The following is a 20,361-nucleotide window of genomic DNA, read 5'->3' as shown; positions in this document are numbered from 1 at the left end:
TTTGCAGAAGGACAAGCTACATGCTCATGATTTTGTATTTCTTTTTATTCTCACAAAATGAGTGCATAGTAATCCTCATTTGTTTTACATCTTCGTAATGCTCTACTGTTTTTTCAATGAATTGTGTGGCCATTAAGTAGTTTGCAATATTTTGGAATTAGAAATGATGCTCCAATTAATAACCTTGCGCAAATTATTTTTAAAATGTTCAGAGGTGTGTCTTTAGGCTAAATTCCTAGAAATGGGATTTATGGATATTACATATTGGGTTGAATGGTGGCCCCCCAAAAACATATGTACAAGTCTTACTCTTTGAAACCTGTGAATGTGATTTTATTTGGAAAAAGAGTCTTTGTAGGTATAATTAGATTAAGGATCAGAAGTTGGAATCATCTGGAATTTAGGGTGGGCTCTTACTCCAGTGACACGCTTTGTAATAAAAGAAAGGCAGAGGGAGATTTGGGACATTTGGGATTTACCCAGGTTTTATTCTTTCTTGTAATGTTTCATTTTTTTTATGCTTAGATCTCTGGTTATTAGCTTATCCTTATTTTATAGTAGGGGGAAAGGTTTTAACTTTATCTTTTTTTTTGCCTCAGTGGTTATCCAGTTGTTCCCATAAAAGTCTTTCTTTGTCAAATATTAAATTTCCATTTGTATTTGGTCCTATTTTCAGACTTTCTAAATTATCTCATCTGTCCGCCTATATTTTTCTCTATTCTCCCACTGACCTCAGTGTTTTCCTGGCCATTCTTGGGTATTTATTTTTCCGTATGGACTTTGGTATTATCTTGTCTATCTGCAGGAAAAAGAATGGGGAGATTTTTATTAGGATCCCATTAAATTGATAAATTAGCTTAGGGAAAACTGTTATCTAAATGATGTTCAGGCATCTTATTCAAGGACTATATGGCTTGGTGCCCATAGTGCAGTGGTTACGGCACCAACCACATACACCAGGGCTGAAAGCTTTGATCTCGGCACAGGCCTGATAAACAATAATGACAACTGCAACAAAAAAATAGCTGGGTGTAGTGGCGGGTGCCTGTAGTCCCAGCTACTTGGGAGGCTGAGGCAAGAGAATCACTTAAGCCTAAGAGTTGGAGATTGCTGTGAGCTGTGAAGCCACAGCACTCTACCGAGAGCAACATAGTGAGACTCTGTTGCCAAAAATAATAATAATAATAATAATAATAATAATAAAGAAGGATTATATTTCCATTTATTCAAGCCTAATTTTGCACCTTTCAGGGGTGTTTAAAAAATTTTCTCAATATAGATTTTGCACATTTCTTGCTAAATTTACCAGTATCCCTAAGTGCAGTGTCTCTTTGTTGGTATTGGGTTTTCTTTTTCATTACCTGTTTTAACTAGTTGTTATTTGTTTAAACAAAGCTGTTAATTCTGTATTTTGATACCCTCCTGAATTCTTTCACTGTTTGGGTTTGTATTATCATAGATTTTTGTTTATTTTTTATATTGACTTTGGTGTCATCTTGTTTAGTTATAATTATGCAGTATTTTATCATGTCATCTGCAAATATAGTTTTACTTCATTTTATTCCAATTGTTAGGCCTGTTTTCTCTTGTCGAATTGCATTGTCTAATGCCCCCAATACAATGTGAAATGATAGTGGGTATAAAAAGCAGCCTGACTTTGCTCCTGTCTTTAGTGGAAATGCATTTAGTGTTTTCTTATTAAGTAAGATGCTGGTTTTAGGTGTAAGGGGTGTGTGTGTGTGGTGTGTGTGTAAGGTATAAATATGTACTTATATTTAAGAAATTATTCTTCAATTCCAATTTCTCAAGGTACATGCCATCTGTCCTCTCTCTCTTTTTTTATTTAATCTAGTTCTTTGTCTCATTTAATGTTTTTTGGACTACCAAGGCAAGCTTCATCCTCTTGAAAGGTCTTTGTAGCACTCTACCAACAAAATTTAACCTCATGTTTTGCTGGCAAAGCAAAAATACTGAAATACAGATCCATTTTTTGCAAAACAGCAATGAAGGGAGGATTTGGAGCTGAGAACTAATAAGTTGCTAACGACCATGTCAAAATGCATTGATACTGTTTTTTCTTTAAATAATCAGTGGTTTTAAGTAGACAATATTTTAAAACCCATATTTACCCGATTCAGTGGGACCAGGTTTCCATTTGGAATCTTCTTCTTTCTGCTTAAAGAATTACTTTTAAAATTTCTTTAATGAGGTGGATAAATATTCTCATCTCTTATTTATCTGAAAAAAAATCATTACTTTGCCTTTCTTTTCTTTTTTCTTTTTTTTTCTTTTCCTTCTTTTTTTAGACAGAGTCTCACTATGTTGTCCTCCATAGAGTGCTGTGGCATCACAGCTCACAGCAACCTCAAAATCCTGGGCTTAAGTGATTCTCTTGCCTCAACCTGCCTCCCAAGTTGCTGGGACTATAGGCATCCACACAATGCCTGGGTGTTTTTGTTGCGCTGGACTGGGCTGGTTTCGAACTGGCCAGCATCGGTGCATGTGGCCAGTGCCCTACCCACTGAGTTATGGGTGCCGCCCTTTGTCTTTATTTTTGAAGAATTATTTTTGCTTTTTTTCCCTTTTCAAAAGATATATATATATATATATATATCTACACACACACACATATATGTGTGTGTGTATATATATATTTTTAAAGGCTTATATTATATTTAATAGTGTTAGTTTGAAAACATTTCAAATTTCCATCAAGGATAACCCTACTGGTAAAGTGTTCAATGCAGAAACCTATACAAATTTTGGTTAGTTTGTTAGGAAACAAAATGCTTTTAAGATGTTCTGAACATTTTCATTAGAAAAAGGAAGATAATTTTTATAGTTGTTTGAGGTGCTGTAATACATCTACTGATAATCCCAGCTGTTTAACTAAATTGGCTATCTGTTCTAAAATCCAAGTGGGGTTTGGGTTTTCAGAAGGTGCATGCTCCTGTGTTCTACAACATTCTAAATGTGAACAATCTATTCCATTGGGGCTCTTGTTACTGGTTTTGTTACACTCAGCCTTATCTTCGCAGAGTCTTTCATCTTTAGCTTCATTGCTCTTTTTCTCAGCTAGAACTACATGACAAAGGTCCATATCCCAATGGAGTCTGATAAATCTACAACATGGGGCTGTGGAGCGACTGATTTCAGATGTTTGAGTACATAATTTTCATACTGGCCAACTGCATCCAGAAGATTATTTATTTTACTGATCAAAATTGAACTATTATCATGAAGGTGACACCAGGAGAGCAAAGCCCTCAATGTTCCTCTGAGCTGTCCATAGTTAATAATGACTTCTGCCCCTTTTTTACAACCTTGACTGAAGCCGTGCTGAAGAGCAACTGCTTTGCCAGCATCTATTCCCGCTCTATTACCTTCTTTGACTTGTCTCTGCATGTGACTCTGCCATTCCCGCTCCACCAGGACAGATTCCTCAGCTTCCTTGTCAAACATGTCACCCTCCTCTGCAGGGCCTTGGACAAAGGCCACAGCTTGAACCCATGACATCTCTGAGACATTAGAGGGTATATATATATATATATATATATATATATAATTTTTTTTTTTTTAGACAGAGTCTCACTCTGTCACCTTCGGTAGAATGCCATGGTGTCAAACTCTTGGGTTTAACTTTTCCTCTTGCTTCAGGCTCCCGAATAGCTGGGACTACCAGTGCCTACCACCATGTCCTGCTATTTTTTTTTTTTTCTGTTTTTAGTAGAGACGGGGTCTCACTCTTGCTCAGGATGGTCTCAAACTCCTGAGCTCAATCAAGCAATCCACCCACCCCAGCCTCCCAGAGTGTATAGAATCTCTCTCTCTCTCTCTCTTTTAGAATCTCTTTTAATCTCGATTTGTCTTCTATCTCCTCATGTCAGCATCAGGCTGAATACTTTGGGCACAAACACCACAGCAGTAGTGGCCCCTTCTTAGTGCACCACATCAGTGGCTGGAGTAATTTCTGATGAGAAAGTAGTCCTCATTTTCATCTTTGTGCCTAATATGTAATGTGTCTTTTTTTCTGACTGCTTTTAAGATTTTCTCTTTATCCTTGGTTTTAAGCAGTTTGATAATGTTGTGCCTTGGCTTGCACTTTTTGCATTTCTTTTGCTTTGTATTTGTTGAATTTTTTGGAGTTGTATGTTTATAGTTTCCACCATGTTTGGAGAAGAACTAGTCTTTATTTCTTCAATTATTTTTCTGTCTCCTGAACCTTGCCCCTCCTGGGACTCCAATTTCATGTAACAATGTAATGGTGAAGGCTTAGATTATGCATAGTTTTATTTGAACTGTTGATTATATTGCTTGTTCGGAGGGTGTTTAAGAGATTCATATTCATACAGCTACCATTTTTCTAGGGTCAACCAGAACTTCACTTACAATTTTTTAATTATTGACTTCTAGAAGAAGTTAACTCTTTGAGTATAATAATATGAATGGAAGTAATTTTGGCAGTTTGTTATTTGTCTTGTAAATTTGATTATACATTAAGCAATTTTTTTTTTCTTTTAGAGACAGAGTCTTACTTTATCACCCTTGGTAGAGTGCCATGGTGTCACAGCTCACAGCAACCTCCAACTCCTGGGTTTAGGTGATTCTCTTGCCTCAGCCTCCCGAGTTGCTGGAACTACAGGTGCCTGCCAGAACACCCAACTATTTTTTTGTTGCAGTTTGGCCGGGCCAGGTTTGAACCTGCCACCTTCGGTATATGGGGCCAGCACCCTACCCACTGAGCCACAGGCACTGCCCTACGCAACTTTTTTAATGTATTTGAATGGGTATCAATATTTTCTTTTAATGGCTTCTAGATTTTTTAGCATTCTCAAATAAGTCTTCTCATTATGAAATTATTTTTAAAACATTTATCTATCTACTTATTATTTCTTGATTTTAATGTTTATATTGAAACCTTTGACCTGTCTGGAATTGATTCTGGTATAAGGATGAGAATGATTCTAACTCTCCTTTGTTTTTCAGCTGGCTACCTGGTTGTCCCCAAGTAATTTTAGTAAGTTGTTTTAACACAAATTGTTTTCCCCATTGATTTGAAATGCCACTTTTTATTTATTCAAATTCCATTAATTAAAAAAGCAGGCTTTGAAATATGTATATACATATACATATATGCCCATATATAGTATAGTCAATTGTCTAGAGTTAGGGGAGAGGAAATTTATGAACCATGTGTTGCTCAGTTTATAAAAATGAACAGTGCATTTTATCAAATGCTTTTTCTGCATTGATTGAAAGGATCATACATGTGATCTTTGTTTTTGTGTCTACTTATGTGGTGAATTATATTTATAGATGTGTGTATGTTGAACCATCCTTGTATCTCAGGGAAGCTCACTTGGTCATGGTGAATTATTTTTTTGATGTCCTGCTGAATTCAGTGTTCACTGAAAAATTTTGCATCTATATTTATAAAGGATATTGGTCTACAGTTTTCTTTTGTAGCTGGCTCTGGTATTAACCACAGCGAGATATCACCTGACTCCAATGATAATGGCTCATATTAAAAAGTGTCAAAACAACTGATGCTGGCATGGATGTGGAGAGAAAAGAATTCCTACACACTGTTGGTGGGTCTACAAACTAGCAAACTGCTATGGAAAAGTTGTATGGAGCTACTTTAAAGAACTTAAAGTAGACATACTATTTGATCCAGCAATCCCCCTGCTGGGTATATATAACCAAAGGGGAAAAGATAATTTTATAAAAAAGACAGCTGCACTCGAATGTTTATAGAAGCACAATTCACAATTGCAAAGACACGGAAACAACCCAAGTGCCCACCAATATGTGAATAAATTAATAAAATGTGGTACATGCATACTATGGAGGACTACTCAGTCATAAAAAAAAAGGCAGTCTAGTACCTTTTATGATAACCTAGTTGAGACTGGAACCTATTCTTCTAAGTCAAACATCACAAGAATGGAGAAACAAGCACATGTACTTAATACCAAGTTGGAACTAATGGATCAAACTTTCAGTGTACATATGGAAGTAAATCTCAATGAAAATCAAGCAGGAGGGAGTGGGGTGGAGGGGGTGAGTAAATTCATACCTATTGGGTACAGTGCACACTATCTGGATGAAGGGCACCCATATAACTCTGACTCAATTTGTACAAAACCCAAAATATATAAACAAAACACAGGTACCCCCCTAATATTCTGAAATAACAAAAAAAGATGAAAAAATGAACATTGTAAAAACCACATTAAGCAAACAAAACTAAACAAAACAAATCCAAAACCCACCAGCAAGAAATAGTGTTACTAGTGCCATGAGGGGAAGGATCATTCTCCGTAGGGAAGAGGGCAACTATTTCATACCACAATGTGGCCCAAACCATGCTTCTCCCTGGGGTTTATGCGTCAGCACGCGTTGGTTTTGTAATAAGAAAGGAAAACCAATGAGTGTTGAAACTGACCCCACACATCTGATGTCTCTTTGTGTCTTTCTGGAGTGAGACACCACTGTTCATTCACAGCAGGCTTCAAGTGGAGCCCCTCTGTGGGAGCCCAGAAACTTTCCACCCCCTAAGGGAACCTTAGAAGGAGCAACACAGAGTCTAGGGTCTTACCTCCTGGTCACCCGGCTGGGATTTCTATCTCAGACCAATTGCATTGTGAAGTCTTGCTCTTTCTCACATGTCCCTGCACTGCTCTGACCCCTAAGATCCAGCATAAATCAAAGATGCCATATCCATCTGTATTTGTCAGCTAAGAGAGGTGGGTTTGTTGGCAGGAGGAGTTGCTCCTCCAGTGGTGGTATCCGATGTTACTGACTAAATGTTCCCTCATATGAATCCCATCATATGAGGGATGGGATCCCAAGTCCTCATCCCCAAGGTGAAGGTTTAAGAGCTGGGGCCTCTGGGAGGTGATCATGAGTGAGGTTAATGCCCTTACAAAAGATTAATGCCCCAGAGAGCTCTCTCTGTTCTTTCTGCCACTTGAGGACACAGCAAGTCTGGCATCTCTGAACCATGAACCTCATGAGTCTGGTACCCTGATTTCAGACTTCCAGCCTCAAGTGCTGTAAGAAGACAATTCTGTTGTTTGCAAGCTACCCAGTCCGTGATACTTTGCCACAGCATCTGGAATAGACCAAGACACCAGGTTTAGAGATTTATAACTGTGCAAACTTTAGTGTTCCCAGGCTTTTCCCTTTAACCACGCTTGTCATCAGTCAGAGGGACAGTCTTTTATTACAAGATGTTTAATGTACAGACAACTCTGGTTAGATGGAGGAGAACTTGGAGAAGATTGGGGGGAAACCGCCCACCCTCCAAAACATTTCCATGAGGTTCCTCAGACCCAAAGTCAGGTAGTGCTATGGCTCCTGGGTTCTCCTAGGTGTTCTCCTAGGTCGGGTTCACAACCTTGCCTAGGAAAAGGCTGCTCCATGTGAAGTGGTCGAAGATCAAGATGAGGAAGGGCTGATTGAAACTGATGTTGATTGAATCTGATGTCAGGTATGGGGTGACCCCACTGGAGGCAGATGCCTGCACACCCTTCTCATCAAGTTGCAGCACGGCCTTATGGATCACCTGTTAGGTATGGACCAGAAATGGTAGTGAGACCCTGCTGCATGTTCGCACTTTCCAGGCCTCAATGCCTGGACTCTTCCCACCCTCAGCTTTGTGCAGGTGAAGCACAAAGAGAAGGTCATTTGCTTCTCGTCCAAGCGGCAGCCCAAGGACAACAGTTCATGTCTGTCCACCCCCAGAATCTGGGGCCACACCCATGCTTCCTTCCTATATAACAGGAGATTGGGCCCGTCACATGGAGATTAGGATCTCATGGCTTGAACTGGGCTTCAATACTCATATTGGGTATTTCTTACTGGGTCCTGGGCTGGCAGAGGAGACCTTGCTCCCGTTCCACTCTGCTAGGTAAATACTAGGGTTCAGTTTCTGCAAGGTACTAATTCCTTCTCTGTTAGGGAAAACTGAAACAGAATCTAAAATGTAAACATTTGACTGTTGACATGTGTTGTGGTCAAAATTAGAAGAAAATTCTGAGATTAGACAAATGCTTGACTTATATTGAAAACCTTCAGCAGATCATAACCTGGCCAATTAAACAACAGGTGATGTCTGGTGAGCTTGCAACACCCCAAGAGGTGGAAACTCTTGATTCTCCTTTATGACAAGGACTCCAAGGCTCTGAGAAGCTCTGTAAGTAGGCACCCTGGGCTAGGGAGAAGCTGAGCTGGGATCAGAACCTTTGCAGTATGTCTTGAGAATATGAGGTTTGGGGTCAATGATCCAAGGTCAAATGTCAGACTGCTATTTACTAGCTCTGTGAACATGGGCAGGCTACATACCCTCCCTGAGTCAGAGATCCCTCCTCTGATAAATTAGGGTAATTCGTGGTACTTGTCTTATGAGGAGGTAGCTGCAGTGACTTAAGTCTCTTACCTAGCATGTGTTTTACTGAGCACAGCACATACTATGTGCCAGGTACTGTGGTAGCCACAAAGCCCCTGTGCTTTGAGGGCATGGGACACATCTGAGTGATGCAGCATGTTCAGAGCCTCACATGATTTTGGGCATTTAGTAGATTTAAATAAACATTTTCTGAATAAATGAATCACAGACATAAAGCCGAAGAGTAGAGACAGTGACTGTAATTGAGGAGAGGCTCCAGGTGATCCCAGTTAGACATTTGTGCTTTCCCTGTTTCTTTTTTGCCAGAGCCACCATGACAACTCTATTTTCTGTAGGGGCCCCTGTGTGTGTGTGGTCTGGTGGGACAGGCAGACACCTAGGCTGTGGCCCTCCCTTGTTGGGATCACCACATTTTCTTTCCGAGTCTCTGCTTACCCCATTGTGAAACAAGGGGCTTGACTCAGACCTGGGGTTCTCAGCCTAGAACCTAGGGGCCCATTCATGAATGAGCTCTGTGTTGTTTATTATTATTATTTTTTTATTGTGAAGATTGGAGGAAAATAAAGGTGGGTTCCCAAGACACTTACCTTAGATAACTTCAGCTGGCCCTTCTGAATGATGCCTGAGAAATCTGCCTGGCTGGTGAACAAGTCTACAAGACCCAGGTCTGCCAGCACCCTCCGCAGGTCATAGGATCCGGAGATGGAGACCTTTGGGATGGACAGGTCCACCTGGCTGCTCAGGAAAAGCAGGTAGGGTTAGATATTCCAGGGCGGCAACTCCTTTCTCCATCAGACTGCCATATCCTCTTGTGATCCCCCCAGCTCCTGCCTTAGAGCTCTTTGGGGACAAGAGGAGGGGCAGGGCAGGAAGGGACCCCCAGCACACAGGCAGCTTCCTCTTTGAGCCCCTGAATTGCATATTCTTCTTTTTCTCTGCAATTCCTTTGAGCCACTTCCACCTGTGATACAGCAGGACCACTGAGCATCTAAGACAGTGGGCCCTAAAGGAGTCCTCCTGCCCCCTGAGCACGCCTTGCTTGCAGCAGCAGAGGGTGGGAGCACCCAGCTGGGAGCAGCAGGTATGGCCTTTGCCAAGTCCAGCCCCTCTGTGCTATGTCCTCATCCACACAACAAGGTGGATGAACCCAGGTTCTCCCAGGACCCTTGTGTGCTCAAGGTCTGATTCTGTACGAACTCAGTGATTCAGTTGGCAGTTTTCCCCAGAGGAGGCAGGGGGGTTTCTAGCAAGGCAGTTAAAATCATGTTGGGGTGGCATGGGCATCTATATTTTTTGACATATCGGGACATTAGATTTATTTTTTAATTTTTTCCTTTGTCTGATCCCTGGAGGGAGAGAAGTTGGCTGAAACCTGAAACTGGGGGGCATCAGTGAAAGTGCACAGGCTTGCTGGCAGGTAGGAGGGACCACAAGACCCTCTCTTCATTGAACAAAAGCAGCCTTGGACAAGGCCTGGAGACAGTGGACAACCGGCCTCTGTGAATTCTGAGCTGTACCATCCAAAGGTATTGAGGAGTGACCTCAGGTGAGTAGGTATATGCTTTCTTTCTAGATAGGATAATAGTCACCGACAGAAAGGAGGGGAGAGAGCACCTCCCAGACTCCTGGTCCCTGTTCTTTCCCTTCTCTGCTTTGCGTCATCAGCACACACACATAAAGCCCTAGGAAGCTGGAACTGGCATCTTTCATTTCCAGACTGAGAAACTGATACTGAGGCTGAGGCATCCCACCCCAGTCACATAATTGGGGAGCATCGGAATTGCAGACACCAGGACTAGTCTGCCACCTGCCACACCATAGGGCAGCTCTCAGAGGGTGAGGCAACAGGGCTTGGAGGCACAGACTTGGGTGGTGCCACTTCTTCTTCATGGCTGCTCTAGGACCACTTCCCACTGGCTGAACCTCCCCCTCAGGCTCAGGGCAGTTCAAAGGGAAAGCAATCTGCTCCCCAACACTTTCCCATTTCCTGGGGGAGTCAGGAGTTCCTTCCCTCCAACCACAGTTATTTTTCCTCTGTCTCTCTGACAGAACTTACATCATTGCACCATTAATTCCACCAGAATCTGTTGTCTGCTCTACAGCGCATTTTCTAGGCGGTCTCTGTTTGTTCTCTTCACTATTCTATACTGTGTGTGTAGCCTGATGGGAGCCACATAGCAGGTGTTTTCATTTATACATATCATATGAATGAATAAATGAAATGCTGCCTGTTCCGGTGGACTTCCTGAGCTATTCCAGATCCACATGCCCACTCTGTCTCCTGTATCTCCTCTGCCCTTTGACTCTACACCAGCTCACCAGCCACTACCCACCTGTTGATTGGCATTTTCTCATTCTTTTGCACAGACAGAACTTGAATGTCCCTGGGAGCGAGGATCATGTTCTCAAGAACACCTCCTTCCTCTTCCAAGGTGAGGAGTAGGGCTGGGCATATGCATGACAATAATTTCAATTGCTCTCTAGTTTAGAGCTGCCCAGGGGAAAATAAGTTCATTTGTTCATTCATTCATTTATTCACTCGTTCATTCATTGCTAACTCACAGACCCAGCTGATTTTCCCAGAGTACCAACTCTGCACGAGCCCCTTGCTTGGGCCTGAGGTTACAGACAGCTTGTCTCCTGACTACCAGTCCCTCAGCATATACACCCATCTCTTTTTTCTTACTCATTTATTACCTATGAATATCCTCACTTTCTTATTTACCAATTGACTGAAGAATTAGATCCCCTGAGTGACTAATAGCCTTTGCCATGGTTCCATGATGGATACAGAGGTCATTTTCATGTTTTGTCTGTTTTGTTTTGTTTTTGAGACAGAGTCTCTGTCTTGATTAGAATGCATTGGTGTCACCATAGCTCACTGCAACCTCAGACTCCTGGGATCCTTCTCTCTCAGCTTCCTGAGTAGATGGGACTACAGGTGTGTGGCACAATGCCCAGCTGGGTTTTTTTTTTTGTTTGTTTCTTTGTTTTTTACTTTTTGTGGACATAGGAGTCTTACTCTTGCTCAGGCACGTCTTGAACTCCTGAGCTCAAGCAATCCTCCTGCCTCAGTCTCCTGAAGTGCTGGAATTATAGGCGTGAGCCACTGTACCCAGCATTTTCATGGTATTTAATGGCATCTCCCAGGAATCTTTAGAAGAGCTTGATTTCAGGTAAACAAGTTAACAAAACAGGTAAGCAGGGGTATGGGTGGTTGGTGAGCTCATTTAAAAAAAGATACAAAAATTTGATGATACAGAGTTTGGCTATGAACCTCACAGGGTAAGGGGATCTCACTTTGTGGAATGCCCTAAAGTATCTCAGCAATGATTGACAGGTTGATAAATAAGTGTCACCTCTAGATCAGAGAACTGAACAGCCTTTGGGGACCCAGAAGACAAGAAATGAAGACTTGAAGGCTGAGTCTGGGCAAAGAAGGACACCTAGGTCTCCCCTTTTCCCACCAACGTTCTGGGGACAGATGCATTGCCAAAACCAACACAACTGCCAGAGGCCTTACCTAATGGTCAGGTCTTTGGACCACCTCTGAATCGTGTCTCGGCTCAGGGCGTTGATGACCGTGTCCATCTTCCCCTTGTCAGGAAGGATGAAGAAGATGGTCCCATTTCCCACATAGTTCAGCTGTAGCAGCTGGCATGGGAGCTCCGAGTCACGCAGGTACATGAAGGCTTGTGACTGGAACATCATGGGTACCTTCACCACAGTTGTCTCGTTCACATAGAAGTTTCCCTCCCTCGTGCTTTCTGGGTCAAAGGGTTGTGTCCACGTGCCTGGGAAGGGAACGGAGAGAAGGTCAGGGACAAGCTTATAGGGCAGAGAAAGAAAAATAGAACTTAGGTGGCCCCTATAGGTGGCAAAGAGCATGACACAGCTGCCTCCTGCATGCCTGGAATGTCCCCACTGAGCCTTGAGAGTTTTCTGGTAAGATGTGAAAATTCTGAGGGGTTTAAAGCCTATTCTGTTCTCTACCTCTTGGAATAGGTAGGGGATTAGCTCTGTTTCCAAACTTGGCTTCCAAACATGGAGAGGGGTGAGACCAAGAGAGGGCTGCTCCTTGGATCTGGAGTAGGACTCACGTGACTCAGACCTTGCCTCAGCAACCCCAGTCCCCCCAGTTCTTAGGAGAACTGTTAGTGGAGAAACTTAGAATTTATGGGAGAAAGTCAGAGAATAAGAATGATTCCCCTAGAAAATAATCTTTCAACATTATTTTTAATGCTGTCTAAAAGAGCTGTCAGGTGAGTCTAATACATAAAGAACATAACAAGGACATTTTACAAGTCCTAAATTTAGTGATAATAGTGACATCACACTTCATTTCTATTTATTATCCTGGCTTGCTGGAAACATTTCAAAGTATTCCCCAAGCTTAACCAAGGGCTTGCCAATTACTTTTGCTACATCACAGAAAATCTGTGCACAGTGAGGCATTTCACTCCTTGTACCTGAATTTGCTGTGCCTTCTCCCAAAGCTGTACTGTCAGAACCTCTAAGCAAATACTCTCCTTCCATGTACCAGGCACTAAACAAAAGTCCTGGGGCCCCTAAAGAGACAAGGACGCCCCACACAGGAATGCATGGTCTCATGGGAGAGACAGCTTATAGAACTTGTAGGATTCCCAAGAACCATTTCTGGGCAAATGTTCCCAGCCTCCCTGATCCTCCCACTGTCAGATATAAGGAAAGCTGCCTGTGCTCCCTCAGACTCTCAGCTTCACCTCCCTTAGGGCAAGGTGGCCTCTGTAGGAACTTCCCAGACTTGGGATGGAGAAATGGCAAAATCCAGAGGCAGGGGTGGGGGAGGGTACTCTCAGAGGTGCTGAGTCAGTCCAGGCAATAAGGGGATGAGGGAAGGAGAAGGGAGAAGGGAGTACAAGGAATCTTTTCTGGGGATTATGTCTCAGATGACCCCGTGATTTTGTTGAGAGACACATGTTCAATGTTGTAATTGCTGGCTATCTTTATTTTTGTCTGTTTCCTGTTTCACCTGCTTTTATTTGAACAAGAGCACCTAACTAAAACTGAGCCACTTGGGTCCCGGGTTACGTGTTATATAAAAATGATTGCTAAAATGAGGCCTAGACAAGCTGCAGAATGTACATGCAAGGACAAGGTTTCTCTAGGGGAATCGGGGACCACAACGGAGGTCAGAAGGTGGGGAGACAGATGAGTTGAGAGAGTGCTTACTGGACAGAAAGGGCTTGGGCTTTGTGACCCAAGGCAGAATAACAGCCCCCAAAGATGTCCACGTCCTTATCCCTGTAAACTGTGGACATGGTGGTTTACATGTCAAAGGGGAATTAAGCTGTAGATGGAATTACAGTTACTGATCAGCTGGTTATGAGATGAGGAGATTAACCAGGAGGGGCCTTAGAAGTAGAAGAGGAAGCCAGGACAGTTGGATCAGGGAAGGAGACATGATGATGGAAGCAGAGTTTGGAGTGACACAAATTGCTGGCTTTGAGGATGGAAGGTGGCTTCTAGAATCTGGGAAAGGCCTGGAAACACATTCTCCCTAGAGCCTCCAGAAGCAACTAGCCTTGCCAAAATCTTGATGTTAGCCCAGTATGACCCATTTTGGAATTTTGACTTCCCCAATGGGAAGATTATAAATATGTGTTGTTTTAAGTCACCAAGTCTGTGGTAATTTGTTACAGCAGCAATAGGAGCTAACACAGGCCTCCAGGGAGATGGGTGTGCTCTAGGTGTGGGCTATGAAAAGACATCTGTGTGGTTGGATTGTGTGTGTGTGTGTGTGTGTGTGTGTGTGCATGCACGCGCACGCCCTATGCCTGCCTGTCTGCTATACGCGGAGAGCTTGGAGGAGGGAAAGCATTGAGGCAAGAGTCTGGAGAAGACAGAAAAAGTAGGCCATGGTTTCTCAACCTTGGAACTATGGGCATTTGGGAGCAGAGATCACTGGCAGGGCGCGGTCCTGGGCATTATGATGCTTACTGGCCTCCCCAGGCTCTACCTGCTAGTTGTCAGGAGCGCTCTCCATCCCACCCCAGCCGTGACAATCCAAAATGTCTTCAGACATTGCCAACATCCCCAGGAGGGTGAGGGAATTATTGTCTGTTGAGAATCACTGCTCTCAACTAAGGGATTTAGATTTTATTTTGTTTTAGTTTTTCTATTTTCTTTGAGACAGAGTCTCACTCTGTGTCCTGGGTAGAGTGCCATGGCATCATCATAGCCCAAGCAACCTCAAACTCTTAGACTCAAGTGATCCTCTTGCCTCAGCCTCTAGAGTATCTGGGACTGCAGGTGCCCACCACAACATGTGGCTATTTTTTCTATTTTTAGTAGAGACAGGGTCTCTTGCTCAGGGTCTTGAACTCTTGAGCTCAAGCAATTCACCTGACTTGGCCTCCTAGAGTGCTAGGATTACAGGCGTGATCCACTGTGCCTGAACAAGAATTTAGATTTTGTTGTCAGGAATAATGTGTCTCTAAATTGCCTGATCATAAAAGTTATGTGGGTGGGAAGGAATACATGTTGAAAATACAAATTCCAGGGCTTTCCAACAGAGGTTTTACTTTGATAGATCTAACACAGGCTCCCAAATCTATAATTTTAACAAATCTCCCTGGAGATTTTTAGCAATAGGCACTTTCAGAAACTGCGGCAGGACCCAGTCAGAACTGGCCATGAGCACCTGGACAGTGTGTGCTAGAGGCTGGGGGCGCATCTGGAGTTCCTGAGGGGTGAGGGCTACGTCAGTTCTAGACTGTATTTCCTGCCCTTGGCTCAGTGACTGACAGTCAATATTTGTAGAGACTGACACAGCCAGATTGTTAATGATTACGTGTATGGGCCTTGAACCAACCTGCCAGAACTTGGGTGAGTTGCTCAACTCTCAACTCTCTTGGGTGTTATTTAGATCTTTTGTAAAATGCTGTTCCACCTTCCCAACAGATTGTGGTGAAGATGAAAACTCCCAGATGTGCGTATTCTTCTTAAAATCAAAGGCTCTGCCCAAGCGTGTACCCTGTATTTCAATGGCTGTTACTACTCTTGGCAATAGTGGATGGGCCTTGTCAGAGTGGGATGGGTGGGGGTACCTTTGAAGAAGATGTAGTTGATCAAGATGAGGATGGCTGAGCTATCCAGTTCTGAGAACAAGTTGAAAATTTTTCCTTGTGTCTTATTCTGGACATACTCATTAATCTGTCTGCTGGCTCTATCCCATTCCTGGAAATCTGTAGCCAAAGCCTCTGAGTCATAGAAGTGCCTGATGTCTGTTAAGAATGTCTCTAGCAACTCCAGGCTACAGTCAAAGAACAAGGCATTGCCCATGGTCATTTCTAAGCTGGTGGCTGACTCCTCAAGGAGGTGGTGGAGGTGCCGGAAGCTCTGGTGTATCTCAACCTCAGTCATCTCTGTGAGATTGAAGCCAAGGCCCTGGAGAAGCTGGGTCCGTGTGTGGCCACAAGTGCCCAGGGAAAGCATAGCTAAGGCCATAGAGATGCTTACAGGCGAGATGAAGATGTTCTTGTCAGGAGTCAAGGCTACTAGGTGCTTATATAGGCTGAAGGCAAAGTCAACATTGGCTGGAGCTAGGCCCCGGTGATGGTTCTTCATGTTCACATCAGCACTGGAGTTCTCAGCCTGGATGGTCCAGAGGCCACTGGTAGATAGCCAGAGAAGACAGGTGTACAGAGCAAGTAGCATTGTTCAGGATGGCCAGGCCCTGCCAAATCAGAAATCTTGTTAGATGACTCAGAATCCTGGAAGAATTATGGTCCCCAGACGTTAGGAGGAGGGAAGATGGAGAATGAGTGTTTAATGGGTATTGATCTTCAGTATGAGATAATGAAAAAGTTCTGGAGATGGATGGTGGTGGTGATTGCACATCAGTGTGAATGTACTCAATGCCACTGAACTGTGTATTTAAAATGCTTATGAATTGGTGGGACCACACCTATGGAAAAATAAAATAAAATGCTTACAATGTCGAATATTATAAATACTTTACCACAATAAAAATTAAGGAAGAAATTAAATATAAGAGGTTTTAAAAAGTGGTAAAATATAAAAAAATAAGTTTAAAAAAGTAGCAAAAACTGAAAAATTGAAAAATAAAAATAAGTTTTAAAAAGTGGCAAAATTGAAAAATTGAAAAAAAAAAATCCACCCAAGGTCCAAATCAGTTAATGGACATTGTCTACAAGGCCAGTAGTCCCAAGCTGTGTACTTTATAGAGCCACGGACAGTATCACAATAAACAACAGATGTTTATAAGAGAAGCAAGTCTCACTATACTACCCCACCTGTGGAACCAGCAGTTCTAGGGAAGGAGCCAGGAGCTCACATTTAAACCAAAACCCCAAGGGCCTGTGATGAATCCAATTAAATTAAATTTATACTAATGCTGTCTCTATATGTAACTTCACATGTAAACAAACTGCAACCTAATTTGAGAGTATATTTTTATAAATAGCTAAGTCTTGCCAATCACAGTAGCTGAACTTTCAGCCAATCACAGGCTGGAAGTTACTCAGACATGTTCAAATAAGGCAAACATTGAGCTGTAAGCAATCAGGCAACTGTGTCCTCTTTTCTTTTTCTCTTTTTCCTACAAATATTATCTGCCCACATTGCTACAGGGAACTCTCTAAACTTCTACTGGTTTAGGTGCTGCCAAGCTTATGTATTGTTTCTTTGCTCAAATAACTGTGCTAAGTTTAATTTGTCTAAGGTTTTTCTCTCAACAGGTGCATTCTGAATGTGGGAACCACGTTCTGCTCTGGAACACCTTACATGCCCCGGAACACCTTACATGCCCCTTCCCTGGCATGTTCTAAAACCAGAACCTCAAGAGAGACAGGTGGGAGCCTCTTCTACTGACCCCCTAACCCACCTGAAACCTCTTTGAAGACTCCCTCTATGTCCCTCCTTACTTCACTAGGTTGGAAAAACTCCCCCTTCTGGCTGCTGTTTTCCATGTCTCCACTCTGATAATAGAGGCAGGTGACACCAGCTTCCCAACCCACCCCTGGCTGCTGGGGTTTACTGGATTCTCTCCCACATCTAATTTCTGACTCGGATTTCTGCTTAGTCATTGGGACAATTCTTACATGGGTTTCAAGGCAAACTGAGCTGGATAGGGCTCTAGTGCTGGTATTTATGAACTGGTGCTATGGAGCAGGCTGGTTAAACTCTGCCTTAGTTTCCTCAGGGTAAAATAGAGATGATAATAAAACTTGCCTCTACCCTTCCCCATTTTTCTCCAGTTTGTTTCCTCTCCAGTCCCAGGGCACAGCCCAAGTGTTTGGGGCTCATCACCTCTCCCAGGACTTAGCAGTTGCCTCTACCTGGTTTCCCTGCCTCCTGCTCAGCTCCCTCTGTCCTTATATTCCTCTGCAGTCAGTTATATCTTTCTTAATTCTCTAAATTTCAAGCTATCCTTCTGCTAAGGATCTTTCAGTGTCTCCCTATTGCCCTCAGGAGAGGCTGATTCTCACTAACACGGCCCAGGGGGGCCTCATGGTCCAGTCCCTGGTGACAGCCCTACCCCAAACCTAGCCACCAGAGGTTGGCCACAGCAACACTGAGTGTGGTGGTTGCTCCCAGTACACATATCTTTTATCCCTCAGCAGGGCAAGGCAGGGCAGGGCAGGGCCAGGCAGGCAGGGAAGGTCAGGTCAGGTCACTGTGATACAGGGCAGGTGGTACCCCAGCCAGCTCTGCCTGAGCTGAGGGGTGGACCTACCTTTTCTGCCCTGGGGGTGTTGGTGTGGCTGCAGCCAGAAGAGGAATCAACAGGTTGGAGTGGAGGGGGCTGCAGGATGCTCCAGTGACTGGATGACCCAGACAACTCCTGGGGAACATCTCCAGGTTACCAGGCTGGAGGACTCTGCCCCAGACTTCGTCTCCCTCCCCTTGCACTTGGCACTTAATGAGGGAACTCCCCCATTTCCAAGGCCTGGTCAATTTCATGTAAGTTTCCTAGGCCTGAGAATGGAAGGGATTGTATATATTCATTTGTATATGTATATATATATATATATATATATACATGTCCTTCTAGACAAAAGACCCAGGGGGAAATTTTTCCCTTTGCCAGAAGCTATGATACTTTCTCTATATTCTTTTCTGTAAAATAAATCATATCTTACCACTGATCTGTGGTCAGTAGATTCATTCTTTGAATCCTCAAGACCAGGGACCTACTGAAGAAGAAATTCCAGTAACAAATGCACAGTTTGCTGAGCCCAGCTCTGGGGTGGGAGCAGGAGACAAAGGTGGACTATGGACCTGCCCTGGCCTTGGCCCATGTGGCTCCACTCTGTAGGTCCCTCCTCTTCTTGCCTTGTGTGGTTGACTCCCTCTTAGCCTTTGAGACTCAGGTCCCAGGTCACCACCTCCAGGAAGCCCTGTCTGTGCTTCCCTCTGTCCCTGCTTCCTCACAAACCACAGATGTGGCTCTGGTCACTGCCACACATGTCTGTGCTCTCCTCATCTTGGACATGGGTGCCAGGCAACATGAAGCCAAGAGCCTGTCCTCCCTTCCTGCCATCTCTGGGAAGACTACATGCCTCATCCCGTTCTGTAATAATACTCCATGATGAGGATTCCAATTCTACCTACCTCTCAAAGTTATTGTCAATATCAGGCGCAGTTGCTATCAATGCTTGGCTTATGTGACCTCACTTAATAGGTCATCCTGAGGCCCATTTTACAGAAAACAGAAGACCCAGGAGGTAGCGTTACTCATCCAGAGCTGGAACTCTAAGCCTAGCAGTCTGACTTCAGCATCTGTCCATGCCCTTCTGCCTGCCTCTACAAAAAGCAAAATGATGAGTAAATATCTCTCAAAAGTACCCACCCATATAACAATGCCGAATATCAATATTATTCATTCATTTCAAATATGTCTACCTCGCCTATCATCTCTGAAGTGACTCACTTAGTAAATACCTACCAGGTTCTCTGTTTTCACAAATGCCCTAAAGGGCAGGCAGGGTTCTAGGCCTTCCATATTCATAACTGATGAGGCACAATGAAGATAGTTCTGTTCTGTCTGCCTCATCCCTGTCCCAGGTCACTGAGTGAGGAGCCGTGTTGGACAGTGGTCTATGTGACTCTGCACTGCCTCAGTTGGGCCCTCCCCCTGGCCCCTGTCCCAGGCCAGCATCCTCCATCAGTGGTGCTAACTGGTACAGATCCATCCTTGCTCTCAGACTTCCAGTCTGTGGAATTGTGGCCATACTGTGGGGCTTAGGAGTATCAGTCATAGCAGTGGGTGGGAATGACTCTGAGTTTCAGTGTCAGCTCCCTGCAAAGCAGGAGCCCAGGGGACATCAGAACCTCTGTAGATGACTCTAGGACCTGGAAAATCCTCCACAGGGTTGCCTCATATCACTATCTGCTGCTTTAATGTTCAATGTTCAATTTTAAAAAAGGAAAGAAAGAAAACAAACTAAACAAGCAAGCAAGCAAGCAAGCTGCAGTCATCATTTGGTTCTGGCAGGAGGACGGACAGAGGGTTCTCAGGTGTTACTCACAGTCTACAGTGGTCTCAGGCTGTTACTGCTGGCTCAGTCCTGCTGTCCTGGATCCTAGGATGTATACAGTAAGCCCAGAGGATGCTGCCTGCTAAATCTTGTTTGGCAGCTTCCCTGCTGGTTAATGGTTAGAGGGGGCCAGTGGCCTTCACTGTTTGATAATCCCCTGCCCCCAGCCATTAACCAATGGGAACCTTTTCCAAGAAATTTGAGTAAACAGCAATGCTGCAAATTAACTTTGCTCTGTGTTCAATCCCTTGAAGTTTTATTTTTTTGATATAAAAACATATCTGGGGTGGCGTCAATGTAGTTGTCCAGGGGCAGCTGACAGAGACGTTATAGGTGTCTATAATTAGCAAGAGGTGCAGACACCTATGTAAAACCAGGTACTTAGCTCTGCTGGGGTGACCTGGT

The 20,361-nt window shown here is 43.6% G+C and overlaps 1 protein-coding gene and 1 pseudogene across 3 annotated transcripts; both read right to left on the bottom strand.

Moving 5' to 3' along the window:
- Positions 1 to 2,836: 2,836 nt before the first annotated feature.
- LOC128594217 (protein YAE1 homolog) lies at positions 2,837 to 3,516 on the bottom strand (annotated as a pseudogene).
- A 3,693-nt stretch (positions 3,517 to 7,209) lies between these two features.
- On the bottom strand, positions 7,210 to 20,056 carry LOC128594216 (corticosteroid-binding globulin-like). 3 transcript variants are annotated; one of them, XM_053602824.1, is made up of 5 exons: positions 19,948 to 20,056; positions 15,502 to 16,130; positions 11,937 to 12,207; positions 9,001 to 9,148; positions 7,210 to 7,570 (listed from the first exon to the last, which is right to left on the bottom strand). In XM_053602824.1, exons 2-5 carry the CDS (start codon positions 16,109 to 16,111, stop codon positions 7,385 to 7,387), a joined length of 1,215 nt encoding a protein of 404 aa, XP_053458799.1. In that variant the 5' UTR covers positions 16,112 to 16,130; positions 19,948 to 20,056; the 3' UTR covers positions 7,210 to 7,384. The 3 variants fall into 3 exon arrangements, with proteins under 3 accessions (XP_053458799.1, XP_053458800.1, XP_053458798.1); XM_053602825.1 differs by lacking the exon at positions 19,948 to 20,056 and adding an exon at positions 18,559 to 18,647; XM_053602823.1 differs by lacking the exon at positions 19,948 to 20,056 and adding an exon at positions 18,153 to 18,324.
- Positions 20,057 to 20,361: the final 305 nt, after the last annotated feature.

The sequence above is a fragment of the Nycticebus coucang genome, chromosome 9, assembly GCF_027406575.1.
Source record: "Nycticebus coucang isolate mNycCou1 chromosome 9, mNycCou1.pri, whole genome shotgun sequence".
Classification (NCBI taxonomy): Eukaryota; Metazoa; Chordata; class Mammalia; order Primates; family Lorisidae; genus Nycticebus; species Nycticebus coucang.
Note: the sequence above shows the minus strand (reverse complement) of the source record. Positions and strands in the feature narration are given on the sequence as shown.